The sequence below is a fragment of the Echinops telfairi genome, unplaced genomic scaffold, assembly GCF_000313985.2.
Source record: "Echinops telfairi isolate 266 unplaced genomic scaffold, ASM31398v2 ScPeMD7_5868;HRSCAF=6743_1, whole genome shotgun sequence".
Classification (NCBI taxonomy): Eukaryota; Metazoa; Chordata; class Mammalia; order Afrosoricida; family Tenrecidae; genus Echinops; species Echinops telfairi.
In genome coordinates this window covers 13,179,911-13,207,666 of record NW_022109768.1, presented here as the reverse complement: position 1 = coordinate 13,207,666, position 27,756 = coordinate 13,179,911, and the positions used below count along the sequence as shown (strand labels likewise).

The 27,756-nt window shown below is 41.3% G+C and overlaps 1 protein-coding gene across 2 annotated transcripts; it reads left to right on the top strand.

The window, feature by feature from the left end:
- Window positions 1-27,756, top strand: SMAD1 (SMAD family member 1). 2 transcript variants are annotated; one of them, XM_004708699.4, is made up of 6 exons: window positions 1-572; window positions 8,208-8,465; window positions 11,710-11,826; window positions 19,871-20,092; window positions 22,377-22,633; window positions 26,354-27,756. In XM_004708699.4, exons 1-6 carry the CDS (start codon window positions 173-175, stop codon window positions 26,495-26,497), a joined length of 1,398 nt encoding a protein of 465 aa, XP_004708756.1. In that variant the 5' UTR covers window positions 1-172; the 3' UTR covers window positions 26,498-27,756. The 2 variants fall into 2 exon arrangements, with proteins under 2 accessions (XP_004708756.1, XP_045151768.1); XM_045295833.1 differs by lacking the exon at window positions 11,710-11,826.

Here is a 27,756-nt window from a genome sequence, read left to right as displayed (position 1 = left end):
TCTGTCTCTGGGTTACTTTGAGACATTTGGATTGGAAATTTCCACTTTTCAGGACCTCTAAACTCACAAAAAATACCCAACTAGAGTGAAGCCTCTTCTGTTTTGTTTTGTGTTTTTTTGCCTGGGGGCGCCTTTGTTTCGCACCTCTGAGGAGTATACAAAAGGAGCAGCCATGAACGTGACCAGTTTGTTTTCCTTCACAAGTCCTGCTGTGAAGAGGCTCCTGGGGTGGAAACAGGGCGATGAAGAAGAAAAATGGGCCGAGAAAGCTGTGGATGCTTTGGTGAAGAAACTGAAGAAAAAGAAAGGTGCCATGGAGGAACTGGAAAAGGCCTTGAGCTGCCCAGGACAACCAAGTAACTGTGTCACCATCCCACGCTCTCTGGATGGCAGGCTGCAGGTGTCTCACCGGAAGGGACTGCCCCATGTCATATACTGCCGAGTGTGGCGCTGGCCCGACCTTCAGAGCCACCACGAACTGAAGCCACTGGAATGCTGTGAGTTTCCTTTTGGTTCCAAGCAGAAGGAAGTCTGCATCAACCCCTACCACTATAAGCGAGTGGAAAGCCCTGGTAAGTGACTCTTGTATAGCAGATGGTGTGTGTGTGCCAGATTCCTGTGTTTAAAAATACTACATAATCCCCTTTCTGGGATTTGAGTTGCAAAAACTAACACACACACGGACACATGCATGCACAAACACACTGCCATCGAGTTGATTCTGAGTCATAGCAGCCCCACAAGACAGAGTAGAGTGACCGCTTTTGGTTTCTGGGATTTTAAATCTTTATAGGAGTAGAAATCCTCATCTCTCCCACAGAGTGACTAATGGGTTCGAACTGCTGACCTTGAGGTGAGAAGTTCATTGGGTAGCCCACCCACTAAACCACCAGGGCTCCTTTTTAAAACATTAGGAGTTCTACTTGTGCTTGTCAGGTCCCCTTCTATTTTTACACATGGTAACAGCTAATCTGTTCAACTTAGTGTCATTTCCTGGGAGCAAAGCTATGAGCATTATGATTACAACGCAACTTTTAAGAGATTGTTTCCACTCTACAGACAGCAGTTGGCAATGAAAGGGTAGAGGGATATGAAGAAGCAGGGGGTACATTGTGAGGACAGCTGTCAATGACTTATCCCACTTTATCCTGAAAAGTAGCATCCTTTCCCATCTCCAGAAGAATTTACTATGACATAAGCCTTGTGGAGGATATGCAGGAATCAATTTCTTCTATAGAATCAATGGATACTGTTACTTTATAAAATACTTCTCGTTTTCACATTAATGACCCTTTTGAGAGAATAAGAGTAAAGGGCGTATTTTAACATCTTCTGATTTGCCTCAACCTGTGCATCCTGGAATTTCTGTTTCTGCTGGTGTTCAGTCAGATCAGTACTCCCATAAAATGTGATAAGGCCTTTAAGGGAATGGGAACGCAGCAGGGAGAAAGGAATGCTTGGTTATTTGGTCTACTGCAAGTTTTGCAATTCCTTGTTTACCACCTTTTTGTGTTTCTTTGATAACAAATACTTTTTCTGGGTCTAAGAATTGTAATTTTCCCCTTACCCTATGCCATTTATTGTGCTACGATGTCTAACAATATCCGTCGAGAAAACCCCAAAGTTATAGGAACACATCGCAGCAACTTATATCCTTTATAGTTACCCAACAGTACGGTGTATGTGTGAGTGAAGGAGCTTCCCTGTATATGGAAAGGTGCTACCTTGACCATTCCTGAGAAGTGCATCTTGGGAAAGGAGGAAATGCTGTCTGTAATTTCTTTTAATGCAAATGTCTAGACAGTTACAGGCAAGAGAGACAAAGTTCATGTAGCTACTGCAGACTATGACCCTGCTGATGATGTAACAGGTGGACTGTTTGCTTGGACTTTCATTGGTCTTCATAGCCAAGGCTACTTATTAGTGGCTGAATTAAATGTCGGCTCTTATTTCTTTATAAGAACAAATGCTGACAGTGGTGCTGCAAGTCATCTAACTGTGGTACTGAAACGACCATCCAGCTGCTATCTGCTGCTATTAAAGTGCCTGAATAGAGACTTCCTGACATCTGGTCATATTTATTTATTTTGTTTTTCACACGGTTCTTGAAAATTATCTTCGTCACTTTGAACTGAATCAACTTGAAAGGCCCTATTAAACCTGATCTTGAAACTCTTGAGAGTTCCATTTTGATCTTTAACAACGTGGAGCCTATTTCCAGGTGCTTTCATTGTCAGCATAATGACTGCCAGCTGTGTAAAATTAAAATGTGCCCCAAATCCTCTTCACCTGTTGTCTGAATGTGAGTTGTGGCACTCTGGCTGCCTCTGTCACTATGTCATTCATGGATTGGGAAATAAAATTTACCTTAAAAAGAAAGTCTTGGAATTATAGAAATGGAGAGCAGAATGGTGGGTTCCAGAGGTCCGGAAAGGAGTGAGGGCAGAAGAGACTTGGCAACACAACACAAAAGATCCCTGTGGTGACGGAAATGCTCTGCAACCTGATTGTACCCTGGTCAGTGTTGTGATGTTGCACTAAAGTTGTGCGAGATATTACCCTCTGGGGGTTCGGTCATGTCAAGCTGCATGTGAATCTGCAGTTTACCTCAATTGAAAAGTCATGTTCCGTGAAAAGTCAGCCAGTGCACATAGGAACTGAAACTCTTGTAGCAGAACTTTTTAGTGACCTTCATGTATTTGTACATATATGCATACACAGGTGGTCCCTGGGTTACAAATGAGAACCATTCTTGTGTCTTTCAGAATCTGTGGGTCAGTTGAAACAGGAGCCTTTGCTTCTACTTCGCTTTAATTTTAGTCCATGAAGGAGCCCTGGTGGCTCAGAGAATAAGCATTGGGCCGAGAACTGCAGGGGTCAATGGTTCTAGCCATGAGCTGCTCCCCTGGAGAAAAATGAGGATCCCATAAAGACTGACAGTCTCAGAAACGGAAGGACCTATTCTACTCTGACTTAGAGAGTTGCAGTGAGTCCAGATCTCCTGACGACAGTGCTTTTGGTCTTGGTCTGTGCAAGAAAAGCCATGATGCATTTTCAGTGATGTGAAGAAATAGGGGAGGGGGGGAGATCAAGGAAGGTGATTGTGATGAGTTCGTTGTGAGTAGGGATTGGTCCAATCATTTCACAGTGAAGACAAGTTTAGATTGATAATTCTGAGCCCAAACAGAGCTGCCCTGCTCAAAGATGGCAGGCAGTCATTCTGCTTTTAAGTGTGTGTGGTTGTTTGGTCCTGCCAACAATCCCGTCTAACACAGAGGCTCTTGAAAGGGCTCATCCTAACTTTTCCATGTCTTCCATTTCTAGGGCTCCAACCTGAATTTTCCTTCTCCGTTTATCTTGGCGAATCACTCAAACTAAAAATTCAGATCTGTTCCTGTTTTGCCACATCATCCATGGCATAACCAGTTCAGATCAGTTTGAAGTCCTGATTAAAGGGCAAGTGGTTGTCTGTAAATTGGACGTTTGTAACCTGGGGATTGCCCGTACATGTATCTGTATGTGTGTGTTTATATAAAGGGTTTAAATCACTTGGTAAGAAGACATACAGTAGAGTAGGAAAACGTTACTAATAAAGTAGACCAGTAGCAAGATCGAAACATGGTGGAGAGAATCTAGGGTCAGAAAACCTGGACTTCTTGGTCCAGAGTTGGAATATCCACTCCACGGCGATGGATCTGGCTTGGTTTCTGATAGCTTCCTTCTCCGAGCCTGCACTCACTCAGAGTCCTAGGCTCTGGTTTCTGGACAATTGAAGCTGCTCTTTGTAGCCTGGTTTTGGGTGACTCCTTGCATCTCTATATGTTACATCAGTAGTTTTCAAACTTACAGACACAGAAGAATTACCTGGGGCACTTTCTTAAACAGATTTCCTGGCCTTGTTCCTGCTTTATTATGTCTAAGAGGAAGTACAAAAGTCTGCTTTTTTAAACACCTCTCTTATTTAGACACAGGGAATCTGAGGACTGCACTTGGAGAACAACTGGTCCACATCAGTGCACATATATGAAAAACAGTTCAGGAATAATAATGCAATTCAAAAACATACATTATTTGAAAGGAAAAAAAAACCCCAAAACACTAAGAGTCTATCATAAGCTGGATGAAGCAAAATAAATCAAGTTCCGTTTAATTAAATCCTGCTTTAAATCCCATTCCTCCAGCCTACCAGCTGTGTGAGGTTGGATGCATTATCTAGCTGTGCTGAGGCTCCTCAGCTGTAAGGCAGATTCTTGTTGTGAAGGTTTGGTAACCTCTACATGGGCAGGGACAATGTCCTGTCCACTACTTTGTCTGTAGTGCCTGGCCTGGTGCCTGCCTTGCGGTCAGTGTCTAGTGGATGTATATGCAATATTCGATGGATGCTCATTAATATTATCTCACACCCTCTTCCCTGTCATCACTCCACCACCAGTAAAGCAAGCAAGCAGAGGTAAAGTGCCACGGCCCATGGATTTAGCTATAGTATATTGCCATTTAAAATACTCTGAGAAAGGTTCTGAGACTCTTCAGTGTAAGGGTTCCATAACAAATCATGAGGATGCACCAACCGGTATACCATTAACCTTGAAGAGATTACTTACCCTCTCCACCACCTCAGATTTAGCATGTTTCTGTGCCCTGCACGCAGCTTGCCTCTGACGATCGAATTTTTAAGTTGACGGTATTGGGTAGGATTTTATGACTTAACCTCGTCTTTAGTGTGGTTTCCTTACAGAAAACGTGGTCTTATTGTTTCTTTAGTAAGTAAAGAGGTTTTGCATATCTGTGAGCCGTGGCCCTTTCACAGGGCTTACTTGGTTTGTAACAGTAGTGAGATTGTAGCTGTCTGTGGTTTAAGCTTTTGCTGTCGGACTTCGTTTTTAAAGACGGCTCTGTGTCTGGGAGGGACTTTAGTTAGCAACAGCGCTCTTAAAATTCTCCTTTAAGTGTAAGCTTAAGCAGAAAGTCATTTTTATACATCTCTCATACTTTTCTATGAAGTGATTAAACAAGAAGCCAACCCCTCCCCCCCCCCAAAAAAAAAAGCTAAGGTCTCACGCAGTTGTGAGAGTCCTAGGATTCCTTTCACAGGTGCTGTGTCTGCCCATCAGGTCCAGTTGAGTCCCACACATGGAACACACTGTGTTTGCCTAGTAAAAGCCACTTATTAGTTTCATTTACGGATAGCTTCCACCATGGTTGCTGCCTCATTACAGACCCATGGTCGGTTGAATCACTGATCTGGTGTGATTGATTGCAACATGCTCCCTCTCCTTTCCTGTGGTCGTTTGCCAGGTGTGGTCTTTAGCGGAAGAGAGCTGGTGAGCTCAGTGGGTAACTGCTCACCTGCGCACTGAGTGGTCTGTGATTCAAGGCCACCAGCTGGGCCCCTGGAGAAAGACGTGGCAGTCTTCTCCCATAAAGATGACAGCCTTGGAAACCCACCTTACGGGGCATTTCTGCGCTATCAACTCTTAAGCTGGGGCATTAGGAGTAGGAGCGGTTAAAACCAAGAGCTTTAGTAATAGAATCTGTGCATATGGGGGCGGGGATCCTGCAGACGGTTTAAAAGAGATGTGGGAGATCGATTGGATCAAATTGCTGCTTTTGTGGGACAGTGCTTAGGGTCAGGCATTTGTCTTCCTTAAAGGATAAGAATCCGAATTGAGGCTATATCTAGATGACTCTTAAAGGCCAACGTTGAGAACAAAAATCCAAACTCACAGCTATCAAGTCAATGCCAACTCACAGCAACCCTATAGGACAGGGTAGAACTGTCCTGGTGAGTTTCTGAGGCTAACTCATTATTGCAGGAGTAGAAAGCCTCATCTTTCTCCCTCACAATGGGTGGTAGAAGTGGTAACTAAAGTAGCAGCTAAAAGAAAAAAAAATCATCATATAAGAAATTAAAGGGGTTTCGATTATTTTATTTCATAGCATGTGTGTATTTTGGAGTGTAGAGTTTTATTAGAGGAGGGGGAATGTTTTATGACTTGTTTTCTTGAACAAATAGCGTAAGATTGCACCTCAGATGACTATTGAAAAGTTGGAGAAATTACACCTTGATGAGTTGGTTTGGCTAGATTCCATCACGTGCTAAAAAGAAAATACACTATACTAAAAAGGTTTCTTTCTAAGGGTTCAACTGGCAGGGAAATCAACAGATCTTATTGATAGAGGATTATAAATTTAAGAAAGAGCATATAGAAAATTTTGCTGTCCTCCAAACAAATTTTTACAGAAAGAAAAGCAGTTCTCTCCTCATGGATAAGTGATAATCTAAGTAAGCGTTAGGAACACATTTTCCTATAGAAATGATATAAATTACGGATAGATTCCCTGGAAACCTCTCAAAATTCTACTTAATTCTGAGTACCACTAAATATTATGTATTTGGGAAAACATACTGTCAACAAACAATACCAGACTTTAACTCTTCCTCGCTCTCCCCACCCTCCTTCACCCTCATGCAGTTCACTGGATGGCTTTTTCTCTCCCAAGCGGGGGCCACCAGAGGAGTGATGTTCCAAGGACGTGGGTTACTGGGAAGGTCATTCTGGTAACCCCAGCGAGATGCTCAGACTAGTGCCCTGAGTGGGGCTCCCTTCTGGAAGTATTCTGTATCTGGTCAGGTTTCAAAACATCAGGTTTTCTGGAGATCAATGCCATACCAATCATTAACTCCTTAGGTTCCTAACTTAGAGAGTTTTTAGCAACACCTTGAGAGTGTTTGTGTCCTTGCTCAACAGATTGCTAAGAAAGCCTGAGATCTCATAGGACTGTTTTGTCCTTGGTCCAGGAGGTTGTGAGAAGTAATAAACATTACAATCCATAGAGAAAAGGTTTTCAGAAAGCATGACCACTAGGGCACACCATAAATTATGTCCTACAGAACACCCTGGCTTGTCTGATGAACTGTCTTCATTGGCATTTGAATTTTATACTGCTTGCTGCATTTACCTCCTCAGCTTTATTAACTGCACTTTCCTTTGTTTTAAAGTGTTAATGTGTCCATTTAAAACGTATGGTGGTTGTATTAGTCTGGGTACTTATGAGAAACAAGTCCACTGCAACTCATGTATAAGAGAGAGTTTTATGTAAAGAAAATGTGCATCACGAAAACATCCCAACCCAATGCTGCCCAAGCCCACAAGTCCAGCATTAACCCATTTACCCAACACCAGTCCACAAAGTCTTCCACCTCACAAAACAGAGGCAATGATGCCGACTGCAGGAGGAAAGCTGAGTCAGTGAACGAATAAGCATCTCAGCGCTAGCAGGGGTCTCCACACGGCTGCTCCAGCACCCAGGGCTGCATCGGGATAGGTCCATGTGGCTTCTCCTTGGGGATGTCTTGTATGAAGTCCATCTTGCAAGCTGAAGCAGGGAGCTGCTAAGGCAGCTGCACCCTGGTGCGACCATCACAAAACAAGAGACCCGAGAATTAAAAAGGCGAGGCTCACCACCCATTTATCCCTCCGCCTTTCAATTAGCCCCACGTGATTATCGGCCAGGCAGGCACAATTAACTAACTCTGGTGAATAATTCATGTCATTTAATAAATGCTGTCATTAGTTGCTGTCAAGTTGGAGTCTTTATCACCACAGAAAGAAGCGTTGCTGGGATCTGCAGCGGCATCATGATCTTTGATATGTTTGAGCTGCTCTTGTGGCAATGACGTCACTTCTCCTGGAGGGTTTCCTTCCTTGTTGCTGACCCTTTGCTTTACCAAACATGTCCTTCTCTGGTGACTGGTCTTCCCGGACCAAAGTAAGCAAACCAATGGCTCCATCCTCACTTCTAAGGAGCACTCATTTTTATTTCTTCTTAGACTAGCCACTCTGTATCATTAGCTCATATTGGCCAGAGCTGCAAGCTGGAATCATGAGTGGGTGATTTATATCATGAACTTTAGTTTTATTCTTAGCGAATGAAAAAAATTAAGAACAGGGGGCATGTTAATATTTTTAACTAAAAACCATGTTTTGTAAGCTTTTCCTGAGGCACTTTATCAAAGTGGCATATCACAGGCCTATGTCATTGATAATTCTAAAGAGAGTATTTGCTACAGAGGGTAAAATGCTGCTTTTGAATTATCAGTAAGGCAGACAAATTGTTGTCACAGATTGTTTCACTTTAATTGTACATAATTATAGACTTTTATCATTCTCATTTCTCTCTTTTTTTTCTTCTTTCTTCTTTTCCAGTTCTCCCTCCAGTGCTGGTTCCAAGACACAGCGAATATAACCCTCAGCACAGCCTCTTAGCTCAGTTCCGAAACATAGGACAAAATGAGCCTCACATGCCACTCAATGCCACTTTTCCAGATTCTTTCCAGCAGCCTAACAGCCATCCGTTTCCTCACTCACCCGACAGCAGTTACCCAAACTCTCCTGGGAGCAGCAATAGCACCTACCCCCACTCTCCCACCAGCTCAGACCCCGGAAGCCCTTTTCAGATGCCAGGTAGGTGGAATGTTGGGCAGAGTGCTGTGATTAGATCTGCTCTGGGAGTTGGGGGTGTGGGGGCATCTGGAATGTAGAGATCTTCGTGGCTCCTGTGTGTGACCCGGGCTCTAGTGCTCCCACAATGTGTCATTTGAGCCAAGAAGACTGTGTAGCCAAGTAAGCAGACATCATGTTTTATTTGTCAGGCACAGTTGCTTGAATAAGCTGTTTTCCCTTGATTTTAAAGGCTTTGAAGCAGCTGCATCCTTTTGGGAGTGACATAATGGTTAGAGTTTTTGCTTTTGATAAAAGAGGAGAAAAGTAGCATGCTGCTGCTCACCTTTGTGGTTCTGAGATATACCACCTTAATGAGCATCCTTTTCATACATAGAAGAACACAGGCTGTGAGTGCAACCTCAGAAAACTAACTTCCTGAGGGATCACACTCCCCATACTTAAATTCATTTAACCGGTGACGTAATCCCAAGAAGCGTATACTTCAACATCAAAGGAGTTGTAACAGGGGCACTGGAAACCATCTGTTTGTTTAATTTAGCAAAGACAAAAACAGTGTCCCTCTTTCTGGAAAAGATTTAACTGATGGTACAGTGTTTAGCAAAATAAATGATTAATTTAGAACATGAGATTTCTCAAGTTACAGGTTAGTAATAAGCAAGCACCTCAGAAAGGAAGGAAAAATTATTGCCAAATTGCTTGCCAGGACGCCTCAAGAAGGTTACTGTGAACAAAGATGGATGCTTCATCTCTGTTAGTACTTCAAGGGAAAAAGATTGGGTCAGCATATCTGTTGGGCCACTTGAAATGCTTTAAGTAAATTTGAATTGAACCCTAGTGCTGATGTGTCTGGAGAACTTGACAAGTGGTCTGGGCTTGATCTTACTTGCTCGTATGTATTGATTGATTGACTGCTTCCTTTTGCTTTGAGCCTGTTTATTTTGCAATGTATTATTTATTTTCAATACAGCACTCTTTAGGACGAGGCTGATAATAGTTTAAAATACCATCTTACCTATAGATATTTTTTACTTACCCCACTGTCTCCCAGACCTACTGGAGACCTGATGGGTAAGTTAGTAGTGAGAAGTTTAGTTCTGATGAACCTATCAGGGTGGTCCCAACAGTGGGGTGGGGGTGGGGACTCGCAGAAAGGAAAATTGTATCACTTGAATTCAGACTTTATGTTCCTAGCTGTCAGTAATTAAGGTGGAGGCTAAGTAGAGGAAGTATGGAAAGGAGAAAGTTGAGGAGTAGGAGGAGCCTCTCAGGGGAAGTGTAGAATAGTGCCCATAATCACTACCCCCTCGCAGTGCTGCGTATGCAATTGCATGTGACACTTCCACCAGCTGTTTTGCAGAACTCCATTCGATGTGGTCTCAGAGGAGACGCTTTGTCTTCCTTGCTGGCTGCAGGTAAATCAGCTGCAGGGAAGACGCTGAGTTCAAAGCAGCTGGGGAAAGGGTGAAAAAGGCATCCAGATCAGGCCCCTTGAGTCCAGGGTCAGTGCTTTGAGTCATCGCTTGTTAGCAGGGCCTTTGTTAGCAGCTGGATGGTGGGAGTTACTGGGTGATGATGCAGCTGAGAGTCAGACATGGAAATCACAGAGGAAAACAGAGGCAGCACTCATAGTTATGTGCATCCAGCAGTTACTCTGCACAGTCTAGTGCAGGGGTCGGCAAACTTTTAAGATAGAAGAGCTCATTCTGCCCCACACAACAATTTAAAAGTTATTCAAGAGTCATACATATGTTTTTACAAATGAACATTTTAAGTAACATTAAATGAAACTATGATAGTTTTCGTTTCATTTTCAATTGTACTTCAGGAGCCACATTGTACCGAAAGAGCCACACTTTGCCGACCTCTGGTCTAGAGTACTTACCGCAGTTACTCATGATTCCCTAAGGTAAAGAGTTCTGAAGCCTTGGTCTTAAATGTTATTTGCCAGTTTGACTATATGCTATTTAGGGAGGAAAAATCTGAAATAGAAGATGTCTATGATAAACTGGTGTATTTCCTTATTGTTCTGTTACAAAGAGTTCTAAAACTAGTGATAAAGTAGATAAGAAGAAAGGTATTTGAAACAGGTTGCTTGAGGTCATGGAAAATGAACAGAGGAATTGGTAGACAATACTAAAACTCTGGATAGATTCCTAAGAGCCAAAGTTTAATGCAAGTGGCCTTGAAGCTGCTTCTCTGAAGAAGTCTGAAAAATTCACAGGCTCTCTAAAGTGGAATGCATTTAATTTTTTTTCGGTTTTTTAAATCATTTTGTTGGGGGCTCATACACCTCTTATCACAATCCATATATCCATCCATTGTGTCAAGCACATTTGTGCATGTAATTGTTTTTATATGCAGTCCTGATTGTTTTCAAATAAACACAATTTGATAGGCAGACAACTTCTGAAACCGGCATACAGTATTTTTCCTCCCACTGAATTTTCACAAAAAATAGTCTAAGATTTTGGGTGAGTAGTTATTTTCAGAAATAGTTAAGTCGAATATCTGTAGTAACCAGTCTCCTGCCAACCAAAGCCAAACTCACTGCCGTTGCCTGGATTCCAACACGTAATGGCCACATAAGACAGAGTAGAGCTGCCCTGTTGTCGCAGGCTGTAAATCTCGAAGGAAGCCCACTGCCTCATTGTCCTCCTGTGGAGCAGCTGTTAGCTTTGAACTTCAGATCTTTTGGTTAGCAGCTGAACACTTAACCACACTGCATCCCCAGGGCTTCTTAATCATCTGACCTAAACCCAGGATCAACAAGTCAATTTCAATTGGCAGCAACCCTGTGAGCAGAGTTTATCAGCTGGTTAAGGTTTCTGAGACTAAATCTCTGTGGGAGCAGGCAGCTTCATCTTTGTCTCACAGACGATCTGCTGACATTGAGGTTAACAGCCCAGCACATAACCCTCTACCTCACTCAGAATTTAAGCCCTCTCTGTTACTGAGTCAGGTCCGACTCATAGCTACCCTACATGGGGTCTCTGAGGCTGTGAACCTTTATGGGAGCCGACAGCTTCATCTCTTTCCCACAGAGGGGCTGCTGAGTAAGAACTGCTGACTTTGAGGTCAGCAGCCCAATGCATAATTCAGTACCCCTCTAGGGTGCTTTTAATCTTCGGACAGGGAGGTTGAAATCATAGCTAGATTTATCTCCCAAGAATTGCAGCACAGAAAGAATATTATGCACGTATATGAATCACAAACTAAGGAATCATGTTCTTTTTAAACTTTATAGCTGATACACCCCCACCTGCTTACCTACCTCCTGAAGACCCCATGGCCCAGGATGGCTCACAGCCGATGGACACAAATATGATGGCACCTTCACTGCCCTCAGAAACCAACAGAGGAGGTAAAATTGCCACTTATCTAAAGGTTTGCAGGCCAAATGCTATTTCTCCCACAGATTTTTCATTAATCTTTGCAAAAGTAGCTATTTGAGAAAGGTATAACACAGTGATAAAATCTCAATAGAAAGAATTATTTTTGGACACCAAAATAAGTCTTTTTTTTTTTTTTAAAGCAACAACAAAAAAATTGACTTAATAGAGGTTGCATATAATTGTTCAATTGTCTGCGTAGATCATTGCTACCTGGCAATTTTAAATCGATGCTGAGACATAATGAGTATCGTAATACTGAAGTTGAGTTTTTACTTGTGATTTCCAGAATTAGAAATTCACAGTTCATATAACTGGGTTTTCCAAAAGGATTCTTTTTCAGATCTAGTTTATTTTCTTGATTTGTCTACCTGCAGCTAGAACCAACTAATGAAACTGACTTCTAATTTCTAGAAATTTCTAACTTTGTTGCACAATGGTTTTAGCCCTGAGCTGCCAACTAAAAGGTCGTGGTTCAAACTCGCCAGTGGCTCCACGAGGGAAAAGACCTAAAGACCTACTGCCATAAAGATTATAGCCGAGGAAACCCTGTATGACGGTTGTACTTGATCATCGAGGGTCGCTATTAGTCAGAATCAACTCCATGGCACATAACACCAGTTTTGGTGCCAAAAAGGATTTGAAACACATGGTTTTTCTGTTCTTAGAGAGTTTGTAAGCAGGGCTGCACGCTCCTTTCCATGTCCGATGGTGGTGGGTCTTTGTTCCCGGCTTCCTATTTTCCTTGGGAATGACTGAAGGGAGGATGGCATCATTCTTTCCAGGCTGCAGTGGAAAGTCGAGTAGGTATAAGTGAACAGAGAATCGGATAAACATGTTTGGGAGACCCCTGAGTATCTGCACGAGGCCCTGACCAAATTAACCTCCCATGAAGAATAGACTTTAGTGTGATGTGCTGTACGTGTGGCCCGCACCATTCAGTTTGTATGCAGTGTTTGGAAACTGAAGTTAAACTGTGATTTGATTACTTAAACCAGTAAACAAGTGGCCATGGAGGGAGTCATTCTGAGTCCTGCCCCCTCCCCCCGATGGGTCAGAGTAGAACTGAGCTTCATGGGGTTTCAATGGCTGTGACTTTACCAGACTCTTTTCTAAGACGTGTTTGGGTGCTCCCAAACGACCAGCCATTCAGACAGTGACTGAGTGTTAACAATGGCTTTGGCCATCCAGAGACTCTTAGGTGTATCTTATTTCATTCTTAGCATATTTTAATTAAAGTACACAGAGGCTTCAAAAAGTTCATGGATTGGGATCATGATAGTGGTGGTGGTGGTGGGGGCAGCATTTAGGAATTATAGGAAAGTTGTATTTTTTCATCGTTGCTACATCGCACCCTGACTGGCTCGTTTCCTCCCCAAAACCCTTCTGTATGGGGATGTCCAGTGGCCTACAAATGGGCTTTGGGTCTCCACTCCACACTCCCCGCCCTCATTTCAGTATAATATAATTTTTTGTTCAGATGATGCCTGATACCTGATCCCTTCCTCCCCCCCAACCCCCCCCCACTACATGATCCGAATTCTACCTTGCAAGTCTGGCTAGACCAGAGGATGTACACTGGTACAGATAGGAACTGGAAACACAGGGAATCCAGGGCGGATGATCCCTTCAGGACCAGTGGTATGAGTGGCGATACTGGGAGCGTAGAGGGAGGGTGGGTTGGAAAGAGGGAATCGATTACAAGGGTCTACATGTGACCTCCTCCCTGGGGGGACGGACAACAGAAAAGTGAGTGAAGGGAGATGTTGGACAGGGCAGGATATGACAAAATAATAATTTATAAATTATCAAGGGTTTGCGGGGAGGGAGGGGAAAAAAATGACCTGATGCCAGGGGCTTAAGTGGAGAGGAAATGTTTTGAGAATGATGAGGACAATGAATGTACAAATGTGTTTTACACAATTGATGTGTGTATGGATTGTGATAAGAGTTGTATGAGCCCCTAATAAATGATCAATAAAAAAAATTAAAAGGCCAGGTTAAAAAGAAAAAAAAAGTTCATGGAAAAATTCCATTACTTTTCATTCCATCTTTCCATGAACTTTTTGACACTTACCTTGTAAAAGAGACTTTATTTTTTTGCTGTAGTTGCTTGTACGGAGCCCTGGTGATACTGTCAGGTTAGATTGCTAACCACGATTTTGGCAGTTCAAACCCACCAACCTATTCACAGGAGAAAGATGTGAAGCTATCTACAGCCTGTAAAACCGTATATAGGAATGCTGCAAGTGGGAAGGAGCTCTTGGAGGCATCGTGGTTATGCATTGGGCTGCAATTGCATGGTCAGCAGTTCAAAACTACTAGCCAGCTCCAAGGGAGAAAGATGGGGGTCTTTCTACTCCATAAAGAGTTAAAGTCTCAGAAACTCACAGGGGCAGGTATATCCTACCCCCCTAATGGGTCATTGTGAGTCAGAATTGACTCCATGGATTTTTCTCTTACCCAAAGGAGCCCTGATGGCTGACCTCAAGGTCAGTCTTAGAAACCCACAGGGGCACTTTTACCCTGCCCTCTAGGGTCACCGTCAGTCACACACAACTCATGGGCAGTGACTTTGACTTTGATGAGTTGGGGTGACTCAGTGGCAGTGACTAGTTGGTTGTATGTTTTCAGTACTTAAAATTTGCTCATGAACGCAACGAACCTTTATTAGGTTAGCAATGTAGTAAAATAGATTGTACACCTTTTTACCTGTAAAATATCTTCCACAACCTACACTGGTGTGGCCTGGGGGAATTCTCTCTTTGTATTTTCTCTTTCAGGGAATGAGCTGTAGCTCATACCAGGGTCATACCTTTAATATGTGATCAATCACTACATAGTAAAAGGCAGTATTTTTATCTTTTTTAAAAAATTGGCTTTATACTTTGGTTCCTGATCATCTCTAGAAGATCCTCTCAAACTTATACTTGTGGGTCAGCAATAAAAGAAATAAGATTTTGGTTCAGGAAAATAATCCCTATCTCACACATCTTTGGATTTTGCATTTGGGGATGAGTGTAACAAAAGAGAGCATAGTATGAACCTTATTTTTGTTTTAAACCTTTGGTGATTTTCCTAGATAGCATTCAGCAAACTGCTGCCTACTAATCAGACAACCTGCTGCCTTTTTCTGTAAGTAACGTGCTAATGGAACACAGGCATGTTTATTTATTTATCTATTATCTACATCTGCTTTCCTGTTACAGGAGCAGAGTTGAATAATTACAGTGGAGACCTTATGGCCCACGAAGTAATTCTGGTCTTTCTCGCGCATGCTCACACATACGCGGGTGCTTCAGCCCTGTCCTAAATGATTAGTGTTTTGAACGATTCTGGTAGTTGATTTGAGCCCATGGCTGTTATGCTGAGTCCAACTCCCAGTGATGCTTCATAGTGTTTCCAGGGCTTTGTGAGCATTTAGGGGACCAGACAGCCTCATTTTTCTCTCAAGGAGTAAATGGTGGGTTTGAACCTTGGACTTTGAAATTAACAGTCCAACATTTACCTTACAGTACCACCAGGACTCTTGATATTTATTAAGAATGATTGATTATTAATGTTGTACGCGTCTTCAAAATTGGGCAGCTATAAACCAACAAAATTTTGTTCTTTAAAATATACTTTGGGATGAGAGCGGTGTTTAGGAAACAGAAATTGTATGTGTTTTCAGCTCATTTGTTTATATAGAACAACTAAAGTATGTGTATTTTTTTAAATGGTCATTTTCCTGATTTTATTTACTAAATTTAAAAGCTAAGTGCTTTTTAATACTTTTAGAGTTGATTTCAGAACATAGTGGAAATTGTCCTTTTACAGTTTCAATCTATGCTTCTGATGTGGATTTCCTTTCATTTTCTAACATGTTTATGATAATGCACCTCAGACTTTATAAACCTCAGCACATTACATATTGTTATAATGAGTATACAGTAGGTTGTATTCCTGGAATCTAAAGCACTGGTCTAAGAAGTTTTAGTACAGAAGGAACTTATCTTTAAAATCTTTTAGTTTGCAAATGTTTAGAAGCATGTTCTGTTTGGAGATTTGTTGGTCTTAAGAGATTTGACTTAACAAGCTGCATCCTGTCAGTAAAGTTGGGTAATTTCCATTGTTGGCCCATTCTGGGAATAGAGAGACAAAACACACCTGCTCTGCATGACTTAGAGCAAATATAAGGAAGTTAGCATGAAATCTGGATGAGAGAGATATGATTCATTCTGTAAAAATGGCCTGCTGGCAGGATTTCTTCCTGAGTTTCAGCACCGGAGCAGAGCTCTAGCTGTGGTAGTTATTGGCAACGAGATGTGAAGCAAAGACATTTCTTATCAATAATTAGAAACTGATTTTCATTTCTTTGAAATAGCATAACCATACTAATACTTTAGCTCAAATCTGTCACTTTGCCATACTGTGGTGGTTTACATGTTGCTGTGCTACAAGAAGTTAGGCCACTGGTAGCTCCCTTATCAGGGTCACCTGTGGTGGCCAGGTTTCTGCAGCGCTTACAGAGTGAGGCAGACGAAGACCTGGCAGTGTACTTCTGTAGTAATTGGCCAGCGAAAACCAAACGAATAGCAGGACGACATTGATTCAGTGACAGGATAGACAGGATGTATTTTCTGTGTTACAAATTGAACATAATGGAAGCATAATGATTCATCACAAAAACAATATGTAATTATATATTGTGAAATACTTTTAAAATTTTTATTTTTTCATAATTGGTACTTTTTTTTCTTAAACATTTTATTGGGGGTTCATGCAATTCTTATCAATCCATACATCCATCCATTATGTCAAGCACATTTGCACTTTTGTTGCCATCATCATTCTCAAAACATTCGCTTTCTACTTGAGCCTTTAATATCAGCTCCTCATTTTCCCCCCTCCCTCCCCGCTCCTCCTTCCCTCTGAAATATTATGTATTGTGAAATGTTTATATTTCTAATTACAAATCAGTGAAATTTTGTCTTGTAGCATGGTGTAGCATGAGTAACAGTCTTCATAGGAGTAACAGTACTCCTATGCGGGTGTATAGCACCGATGAAGCATACAACATTCCTTTAGTTCTTTAATGCTTCTCTCCTCACTCTGCCCCCACTATCATGACCCCAGTTCTATCCTACAAATCTGGATAGACCAGAGCATGTACATGAGTACATAAGAGCTCTCAACACATGGAATCTAGGACAGATAAACCCCTCAGGAACAATGGGTGTAGTGATACCCTGAGGGTAGGGGGAAGGTGGGGGAGAAAGGGGGGAACCCGTCGCAATGATCGACATATAAACCACGCTCTTCCCCCAGGGTGATGGACAACGGAAACCTGGGTGAAGGGAGACAGCGGATGGTGTTAGATATGAAAATGATAATTTATAATTGATGGAGGGGAGGGAGGGAAAACAATGAGGAGCTGATACCAAGGGCTCAAATAAAAAAAGTGTTTTGAAAAGGATGATGGCAACATATGTATAAATGTGTTTGACACAATGGATGTTTGGATTGTTGGAAGAGCCCCCAAATAAAATTATTTTAAAAAATTATATATATATATATATGGCCTTCAATGTATCACACCTGAATTTAGAGATTTTCTCATGACTATATCTGGAACATTGGACACTAATGACCCAAGACCAGACATGTTCTCATCAAGGGCATCGCACAAGAAAGGGAAAAGTCATTAAAAAGATAGGAAAGTAAGAAAAGACCAAAGTGTATGTTAGAGTACAGAAATGGTTGATGATTCTGCATGCTTTAAAATTGGGAAGGATGTGAGTCAAGGTTGTTTGTATCCATTCACCACACTTTTCCAATCTGTATCTAAGCAAGTAATCCAAGAAGCTGGACTATGTGAAGAAGAATACGACATCAAGATTGGAGAAAGGCACGTTAAGTGTCTGCAATAATCAGATGCACAACCTTGCTCTCTGAAAGCCAAAAGGACTTGAAGCACTTACTTTTTTTCTCTGTATTTATCCTTTACCTAGATTCCTCCAAATATAACATTCTAAAAATATCGTAGTTAAATACTTAATTAAGATAGGGACATTGATAAAATTAAATTGATCTTATATTTCTTTGTTAGTACTCATTGGCCAATGATGGTTATTTCAACATAATTTGACTTAGTCTTGAGAAAACTGTTAGTGACTTTTTATTATTAACTTAGTAATATATGTTCAGTACATTTTTTTTTTTTTCATTACAAGACATTCGCTTTGAGTTTAAGAGTTTGGATAGAAATACAGAATGATCCTGAGCACATATATCATATTCAAAACATTTTCTTTCTACTTGACCCCTTGGTATCAGCTCCTCCTTTTTCTTTTTTAATTTAGAATAAGTTTATTTATTTATTATTTTTTAAATCGTTTTATTAGGGTCTCATACAACTCTTATCACAATCTATACATACATCAGTTGCGTAAAGCACATTTGTATATTCATTGCCCTCAGCATTCTCAAAGCACCTACTCTCCACGTAAGCCCCTGGCATCAGCTCCTCATTTTTTCCCCTCCCTACCCGCTCCCCCCTCCCTCTGAGCCCTTGATAATTACAGAAGGGTCTCGGGGAGGAGATGAGCCAGTCAGGGTGTGATGTAGCAACGATGAAACATACAACTTTCCTCTAGTTCCTAAATGCCCCCCACCCCCACCCCACACTATCCTGACCCAAATTCTACCTTGCAAGTCAGGCTAGACCAGAGGATGTACACTGGTACAGATAGGAACTGGAAACACAGGGAATCCAGGGCGGATGAGCCCTACAGGACCAGTGGTGAGAGTGGTGATGCTGGGAGGGCAGAGGGAGAGTGGGTTGGCAAGGGGGGAACTGATTACAAGGATCTACATATGACCTTCTCCCTGGGGAATGGACAACAGAAAAGTGGGTGAAGCACTTACTGATGAAGATCAGAGACCTTCAGTATGGATCACAACTCCATATAAAACAAACAAAAATCTTCACAACTGGTCCAATAAATAACATCCGGATAAACAGAGAGAAGATCGAAGTTGTTAAAGATTTCGTTTTACTTGGATTCACACTGCCCGGGGAAGCAAATCACTCAAATCAAATGGCATCAACTCGTGATCATAGTTGGGCAGTTCTGCTGCAAAAGACCTCTCGAAAGTGTTAACAGCCAAGCTGTTGTCACCTTGAGGACTGATGTGCACATGCCCCAAGCCATAATATTCTTATTTGTCTCATATGCATGCAAAATTTCTACAAGAGTAAGAAGACCAAAAAGAATCAATGCATTTTAATTATGTTGGCGAAGAATATGAATATACTGTGGACTACCAGCCAGACAAACCAATGTGTGTTTGAAGAAGTACAGCTATTTACAAGTGCGGATGGGGAGACCGTCTCATACTTTGGACAAATTATCAGCAGGGACTAGTCCCTGGAGAAGTAGTACATTATGCTTGATAGAGAGTCAGCAAAACAGAGGAAGACCCTCAGAAAGACAAATTGGCACAGTGGCTGTAACAATCGGCTCAAACAGCAACAGTTTGAGGGTGGCACAGAATGAAGCATTGTTTCACTTTCATGTACGGAGAGTGTAAGTTGGAATGGACTTGCCAGCACTTAACAACACAGCAGTCCTTTTTATGCCGGCACATTTCAAATATTTTCTATCCTCGCTAGTCCTCGTCCCGTTCTTTTTTTACTTGCCAAGTGTTGTGTTTCTTTAAAGAGTACGTCAGGATCTGTGGTGAGGACAGCTTTTATTTTGCCTGTTACTTAGCAAGTAGCATAACACTTAGTATTCAGCAAATACTGTTAGCTGGTTGGCTCAGCTGACGCTGTAGTTATCTAACAGTAATCAGAATAACTTCCAATTACAGGGGAATGCCATACTTAGTTAATGAGCACCTGCTTCAGACATCATATGTAAAATGTATACATTACATTAGCAATTGACTTTGTCATATCTTCATGACATCCATGATCCTGAGCCAGCTTTTCAGCAGATTGAGCTTTCCCCCCACTTTCTTTCTTAACAGATGTTCAGGCAGTTGCTTATGAGGAACCCAAGCACTGGTGCTCCATTGTCTACTATGAGCTCAACAATCGTGTGGGTGAAGCGTTCCATGCCTCCTCCACAAGCGTGCTGGTGGACGGGTTCACTGATCCTTCCAACAACAAGAACCGTTTCTGTCTTGGGCTGCTGTCCAATGTTAACCGGAATTCCACTATTGAAAACACGAGGCGGCACATTGGAAAAGGTGAGCCTTCCCTTGGAGCGCTTTGAACTTGATTTGCTGAATCCTTTCCCCATGTGACTAGACTTCATTATTCCTATGTTCTCTTGCTACAGTTTATAAATATTTTTTTCCAGTTTTATGATCAGGAAGTTCTTCATGTTCCAGTTAGTGATTTGTGTGGTTTTTCTACCAGCTCTCATAATACTGAGAGAAGCTTGCTGAAATAGTGATCTGCTTTTACGGAGGGGGCTAGGCTACTAGTATGTCTTTTGTGCTATACTAAAATACCTGTTAAAGAATGTTCTACAACACTCGAGAGAAAGCTACAACACAGACACCAAATTCTATTTCAAGTGAGGGTCATAACTCAGTGTAAAGAAAAACAAGAATCAATCCAAAAGCACTTCAGAACGTAGTCTTTGACTGTAAGTTGAATGGGGCCAGAAGTGGTGGGAGGAGTTTGGGTTTACAAACAACTCTCTTGAACTCTTTTTTAGCTGATCTGATTATTCATTTTCCATGAACTCACAATCCGTGCTCACGGAAGCAGCAGTCAAATCATACGGCGCATTGCACCGGGCAGATCTGCTGCACAAAGCCTCTTTTAAAGTCTTCAAGAGCCAAGATGGCACTTTGCAGACTACAGTCCACCATGTCCCAGGCCATGGTGTTTTCAGTCACCTCAGATGTAGAGGTTGTCGTGAATCAGAAGCAACCTGGCAGCAACTGGTTTGGTTTTAGTGGGATAAGTGGGAGAGAACTCCGGAACAGCAGATTTACAAGAGAAATACAGCTGACTGATTTACATACGATCATATGTAGGCTCATGAGTAACCATGTAAACGAAAAGTCCAAACCATGATACTGTTTTGTTACCTATAAATTAGAAGCTTTTGTTTTTGTTCATAATCAGCCCTGTCACAAGTGACATGAGAAGGGCACTGAGTCCTACGCTGTTGCTGAGGGTGGAAACTGGCTCACGCTTTCTGCAAAGCCGTTTGGTGAAAAGCGTATCAAGAGCCTTCCATCCAGTCATTGAATTTGCAGGAATATCTCCTCAGGGTACTATCAGAATTTGTCCAAAGACTTTCCCTCGGCGTGGGCATAATAGCAGAAATGGCCCAGTAGTGGGAGAATCCTTAAATAAATCAATACTTTGGTATAGCCATGCAGACAGTTTAATGTGTGCAAGGAAATTTTAATGATATGTAAGACTGAATACAGGGTGTCAAACTATGAACAATTATTACCTCTAGGTTGTCCAAGAAGTGAGAATATGTTTTTGTTTTACTTGCTTAGATTTTTAAACGTGAACATTCGTCATTTTTTTATAATGGAGGGAAGGGATGGTTTCTCTCCACCAGACAGAAAAATGGTCTTGTGCTTGCTAGTTAGTGTCACTGAAATCTTCGCCACCCTGCATACATATAAATCTAGCCCATAGCGTTTTGTATAAAGACAGTCGTTTCAGAATTGACTGAACCATACTAGAATGACTTTTACTTGTACGGTGGGTCATTTAAAGCCGCAAGGGACGTGACTCTGTACTGGATGGCCTCTGTAACATAATCCCCTAACTGATGTGGGCTTTGTGAAGATGTTGAGTCGGTTGTTGTTCTTGTTGTTCCCCCCTTCTTTCCTGTTTTTAAAGGCTGGATCAGATCAATTTCCTACACTTCTAGTATTCTAGATCTCACAGGAAGAAGTTTGGAGCAGGTGGTAGTTCAGTGAGATCAGATTTCACACTACGAATTATTTTCCCGGTTTCTTTTTTTAAACCAGACTTGATTTCTTACAGCTCTCAGCAGTCCTTCCTCCACCTGTGGCTTTCTAGTGTGTCCACTTCTCTCCATCCTCCCACTCTCCCTCTACCTCAGCTTTCTCAAACTCCGTAACAGAGCTTGAGTGACGAATCCATACAGAGTCCGTAATAATGTCCCTGGTTGGACTGTGCCTCTTTTTTTCCTCCTCCCCTTTATGAAATGGGAGTAATTTCAGTTCCTGGCAAAAGAGAGCATTAACCTCTCATCAGAATGAAACTGCTGGACTTTGTTATTCGTTATTAAGGGGCTTTTGTTCAGTGATTTCCTGGAGACCTGCTAAGCATGCACACTGGTGTGCAGACATCCTATGAGCTAACCCAAGTGCAGTTGAGGTTTTTAAGTTGTGCAGGATGTAGAGAGTATCTCTTTACCTAACTACAAAAGTTGAAATCCGTGTGAAGGTGCATTTCTGCGCTGAAATGCGCAGGTGCCTTTCATCTGTAAATCGCACTGACTGGCCGGCTCTGCTTCTCTTCCCGCAGGCGTCCATCTGTATTACGTTGGTGGAGAGGTGTATGCCGAGTGCCTCAGTGACAGTAGCATCTTTGTGCAAAGTCGGAACTGCAACTACCACCATGGATTCCATCCCACTACCGTGTGCAAGATCCCTAGTGGGTGTAGTCTGAAAATTTTCAACAACCAAGAATTCGCTCAGTTACTGGCACAGTCCGTGAACCATGGTTTCGAGACCGTCTACGAGCTCACCAAAATGTGTACTATCCGCATGAGCTTTGTGAAGGTGAGGGAGCACTGAGTCTTCCAGTCGGGGTTTGGCATACGTGAGCTCCATCTCAATATTTAAGCATATCTCCTCTTACTATGTCCACAGAAGTATTTTTAAACTCATAACAATGATGGCAATTATAAGGAAACTATCGGTAACTATCGGGAGTAGCAGACTTCCGTAGTCTTTTCTTATTTTGTTAGTACGATCTTAGCTATTGGGCAAATACTGAAATATGTTATGTACTTAACATTTATCATTTAAACACACGCTTGTCTCCTGAGATCAGTTCAGAGACACACTTCTCGTTTCTGGTTGTTTTTGTTTCAAGAATAAGCAAGTGGCCTTTATGTAAAAATACAAGCCCATCATCCAGGAAATTGTTTTTGATTGGTCAGCTTCTTTTAAGCTGTTCCTGTAAACCTCATGATTTTATTAAAGTCAAAAAGTTAATAAAGCACTTGCCCAAAGATTGTATGGTACTATTTGAAGAAGGAAAAGGTTAAAGATATGGATCATAATAATTAATCTTTGTGCTGCCTCATCTTCTGCTTCTAAGAAATAAAATATTTTACATGCCACTGGAATATAAAATAAATGTTTAAATATCTGAATAGATAGGATGAATCAGTTACTTACTCTCTGAATTCTCAAAAATAAGATATTCATTCTCTGTTACTTTGAGAGACATTTAATTATATGTTTAGGTGAGACAGTCGGCTTTTATGTTCTCTCTAGAAGCTCACCTAACTTGTTTTTAAACCTGTTTTATCATGTGTGTATTACTCAGGGTAATTTTGGAACCTCACTTTGCTCACCATCCTTAAAGGTATCCTTTCCTGAAGATGACTTACTCCATGTTCCTTGGATTAATAAGGGGTCCTGGTGGCATCAAAGATTAATTGCCGCGCTACTACCTTCAAGGTCAGCGGTTCAAACCCACCAGTCTTTGCCGGAGAAAGATGAGACGGTTTGCTCTTGTAAAGATGGGTAGTCGCAGAAAGCCTGGGAGCAGCACTGCCCTTGCCCTTCCTACAGGGTCACTGTGATCGTTCAGTATTAAAGGCAGCCCTTTGAAGAGCTTAACTTGCACACTGTGTCCTTAATAGACTTTACAGACCCTTTTCATTCTTTATTCAAATGTTAAAATGTAATATTTGACTAAATATTTGGCTAAAATGAATGTTTAAATAAAGGCAATGACTTGCTTGAAACATCAACTCCATGGCAGTGAGTGAGTGGGGATCCAATCCGGCTCTGTTAAGGAGATAGTTTTGGACTAACGATTTTTATTTGCACCTGACAATTGGTTCTCACATATCTGAGAAATCCAAATCAGTGTATCTGAACAAGTATTTTAGAGTTCTTGCTTGGTGCCAACCATTGTCCTGAGGGTCACTGCCATTGAGTAGATGCCAACTCATAGTGACCCTATGAGAACAAGGTAGAACTGCCCCTGTGGGGTTTCCAAGGTTATAACTCTACGGGAGTAGAAAGCCTCATCTATCTCTCGAGGAGTGGCTGGCGGTTTCAAACTGCTAACCTTGTGCATAGTAGCCCAACGTATAACCACTGGAGCTCACAGATAAATAGATCTGATCACTGCCCCCAGAGAATTGACTATCTAGCAGAGGAAAATGGACATAAAGAAGCCTTTCAATTAAATCAGCCTTCTGATATATGTATAAAGTGTGTGTGTGTGTGTGTGTGTGTACACACACATACATACATTGTTCCTCTATTGAGGTTTTTCCCTGGAAGTTCTGACATTTAGAATATTTCATGAGGCTGTCAAGTGGTGGTAGTGCTGGGCACCATCGAGTTGGTTCTGACTGTCACAACCTTATGCACAACAAAACGAAACCCCTTCCAGTCCTGGGCCTTCCTCACACTTGTGTTATGTACATGAGCTCACTGTTGCAGTCGCTGTGTGAGTTCATCCCATTGAATGTCTTCTCTCTTTTTTTTCTTTTTTGCTGCCCCACCACTTTACCAAGCACGGTGTCCTTCTCCCTGGATTGGTCTCTACGGGTAACATAACCACAGTACATGAGACAAAGTGTCACCGTATTTGTCTCCAGGGAGCATTGTGACTGACTTCTTCCAAGACAGATCTCTTTGGCTCTTTTGACAGTCCATAATATTTGGACTTCAATACAATAGTTCAAATGAATTGATTTCCTTCAGTCTTCCTTATTTAGCTTAATTATTTAATGTCCAACTTTCACATGCATATAAGGCAGTTGAAAATATCATGACTTGGGTTAGGCATATGTTGGTCCTCACAGTAACATCCATGCTTTTCAACACTGAACACTATTAAAACAACACTATTAAAAGAGGTGCTGTGTTGTGCCGCAGATTTACCTAATGCATTGTGGCTGATCACTCTCTTGACTGCTACTTCCAGGAGCATTGATTGTGGATTCATGCAAGATGAAATCATTGACAGCTTCAGTCTTCTCTCCATTTATCATGGTGGTGCCGATTGGTCCAGTTGTGAGGATTTTTGTTTTCTTCACATTGACTTATAATCCATATTGAAGGCTGCAATCCTTGATCTTCATCAGCAAATGCTTCAAGCCATCTTCCTTTCAGCAAGCAAGATTCAGTCAAATACATATTTTAGGTTTTTAATAAGTCTTCCTCCCTTCCACCCCTGATGCACACCTTTCCTGATTTTAAACCATGGAGCATTCATTCCCTTGTTCTGTTAGCACAACTCCCTCTTGATCAATGTAGCAGTTCCGCATGAGCACAATGAAGTGCTCTGGAACTCCCATTCTTCTTAAGGCTAGCCATCGTTTGCTATGATCCACGTAGTCGAATACCTGTGCATTAGAGTAGGTAGGTATCGGAAATATGTGAAACCCAATCTTTTATGATATGCCTCCCCAAAGAAAGGTTTGTGAGCTTCAAATTCCATTGTCCTCCATGGCAGGGAGTTTTTGACCATTTGCAATAACAAAATCGCTTCTCTCTGGTTCATAATGACTTTCTTCTATGGAACGTTCATGCCCTGCTTCAGTATTCTAAAGATGCCTGGCAAAATACCCCTTTGAGTAAATGAATTATGCGATCCACTGATTCTAGGCAATGGTTATAGATCCATAGTAGCTTTTTGGATATTTAATGTGCTGCCAATTTTGCTTAGAGATTTGTAGATCAAGAACTGTGTGTTCCTAGGACCTTCCTTTGCTGAATAGGGAAGGAACCGAATAATAGTTTGTCTAACCGAATATTTTCCTTATTTTCTCAATGATAAAATGAGAACTTAGTAATAACCTTTTGAGAAAAATAAATAACATCACAGCGAATTATCTTATAACATCCAGACTCAGAAAGGTAAAATATATGATTTGCACACCTTTGGGTTACGAAATAAAGATGTTATCAATTCAGTGGAATAGTCACTATCATATTTAATAGCATGAACAGTGAAAATGAAAGTTCAAAGTTTCTTTATTAAAACTACCTTATAATGTATTTTAAAACTTTGTTTGCCCAACATCCAGGTGTTTGTAGTCTAGAATCCATGGTAAGACTTAGATGAACACCTCTTAAATGTGCCCACTAAATTGTGCATGTGTGTGCATGTGTGCATGAGCACACACCTGCAAGTTTTCTTTGAGTAATGGGAGCATAACTTTAATCAGCCTCACTTGTGAATTATTTTTACTTCAGGTTAACCACTAAGGTAAACCTGTTAAGTGACCTTCACTGTGTTCCTTCTAGGGCTGGGGAGCAGAATACCACCGCCAGGATGTCACTAGCACCCCCTGCTGGATCGAGATACACCTCCACGGCCCCCTACAGTGGCTGGATAAAGTTCTTACTCAGATGGGCTCGCCTCATAATCCCATCTCTTCTGTGTCTTAAATGGCCCCAGGCTTCTGCCTCTTGAAGACTTTTGAGCCTTGCATGTACTTGAAGGATGGATGAGTCAGACATGATTAAGAACTATCGAAGGAACCTCGATAGTACTTGACCTCACGACCAACTGTTGGATTCCAAAATTCAAGAGATTAAATAAAATAAAATAAAAAAAAACAGAAAAAACCCTTGGTAACATACTGTTGATCTCAAGAACCTGTTTAGTTTCCATTATAACATTCTATTGTAAAATAAACTAAAATACCGGCTTGTAGCAGGACTTTGTGTATAGTTTAGAAAGATGGCTAAGCCGGAGACAAATCCCTCTATCGGAAAACTACCCTACGAGATTCTTTTGTGTTTGACACGGTGAGGCCATCATTTGGCAGAGGTTAGTATTCATAGAGTAGTGTGTCTTTCTGAAGTGGGTTTTTATCAGGTGTGGAGCCCATGTTGAGTCTTTTTTGCCATGGGCTTTCATAATATTTTTAAAGCATTTGTTTAGTATTGGTTTTTGATTATTTGTTAATTTGTTGATTTTTTTGTAAACAAAGGTTAATCTTGATGATCTATGTAGTAAACGTTCTAAAATTGTATGCTGATCATACTGCTGTCAAAATAATGTTAGGCATATGCTCTTTGCTAAATATGTGTGTACAGAGTATTTGGGAGTTAAGAGTTGGTTAGAGTAGAGGACCTAGGAGTATATGTGGGGGTTGGGCGGGAGAGGGAAGGCGGCAACTGAAAATGTAGAATATACTGTAAATTTCAGTTGGTTGCTTTAAAGAAACAAGCTGATGCCTGAATTTTGCTGTTTGTTTATTGGAGTTTCTATCGTGCCTTTTAATTTCCCCCCGTTGTCTTCTAGTTCATCTCCTCAAAAGCAGTTACGCAGCTGCTTAGTTCATATAACTGAGATCAAATGAGTGATTCCTGTGCTATTCCGACATGGATTTCCTATCTCTTTCGATACCCATTATCTGGAATGTTTAAATTTAATAAGCCATTTTATGGGGTTTAGTTTATATGAATTTTCAAGGGAATTATTTGCCAAACCTAGTTATTCTTAAATCTTTGCAAGATTTTAAAGACCATCCCTGTGTAAATCCATTAGACTGGAACATTTTTTTGTACTATGTTTGGTTTTCTTTTTCTTCTGCTAATCTTTTATATTCACTTACGCTCTCGAACACTGAGAATTTTTATTCCAAAACTCATGGGTTTTCTCTACTGGAAAATTTAAATAAACCAGACCTTATTGCATA

Excerpts from the sequence above, each read along its gene's own strand:
- SMAD1 (XM_004708699.4), top strand. The coding sequence starts at position 173 with ATGAACGTGACCAGTTTGTTTTCCTTCACAAGTCCTGCTGTGAAGAGG. Across the intron at positions 573-8,207 it reads TAAGCGAGTGGAAAGCCCTG|TTCTCCCTCCAGTGCTGGTT; the intron begins GTAAGTGACTCT and ends CTTCTTTTCCAG. Across the intron at positions 8,466-11,709 it reads AAGCCCTTTTCAGATGCCAG|CTGATACACCCCCACCTGCT; the intron begins GTAGGTGGAATG and ends TAAACTTTATAG.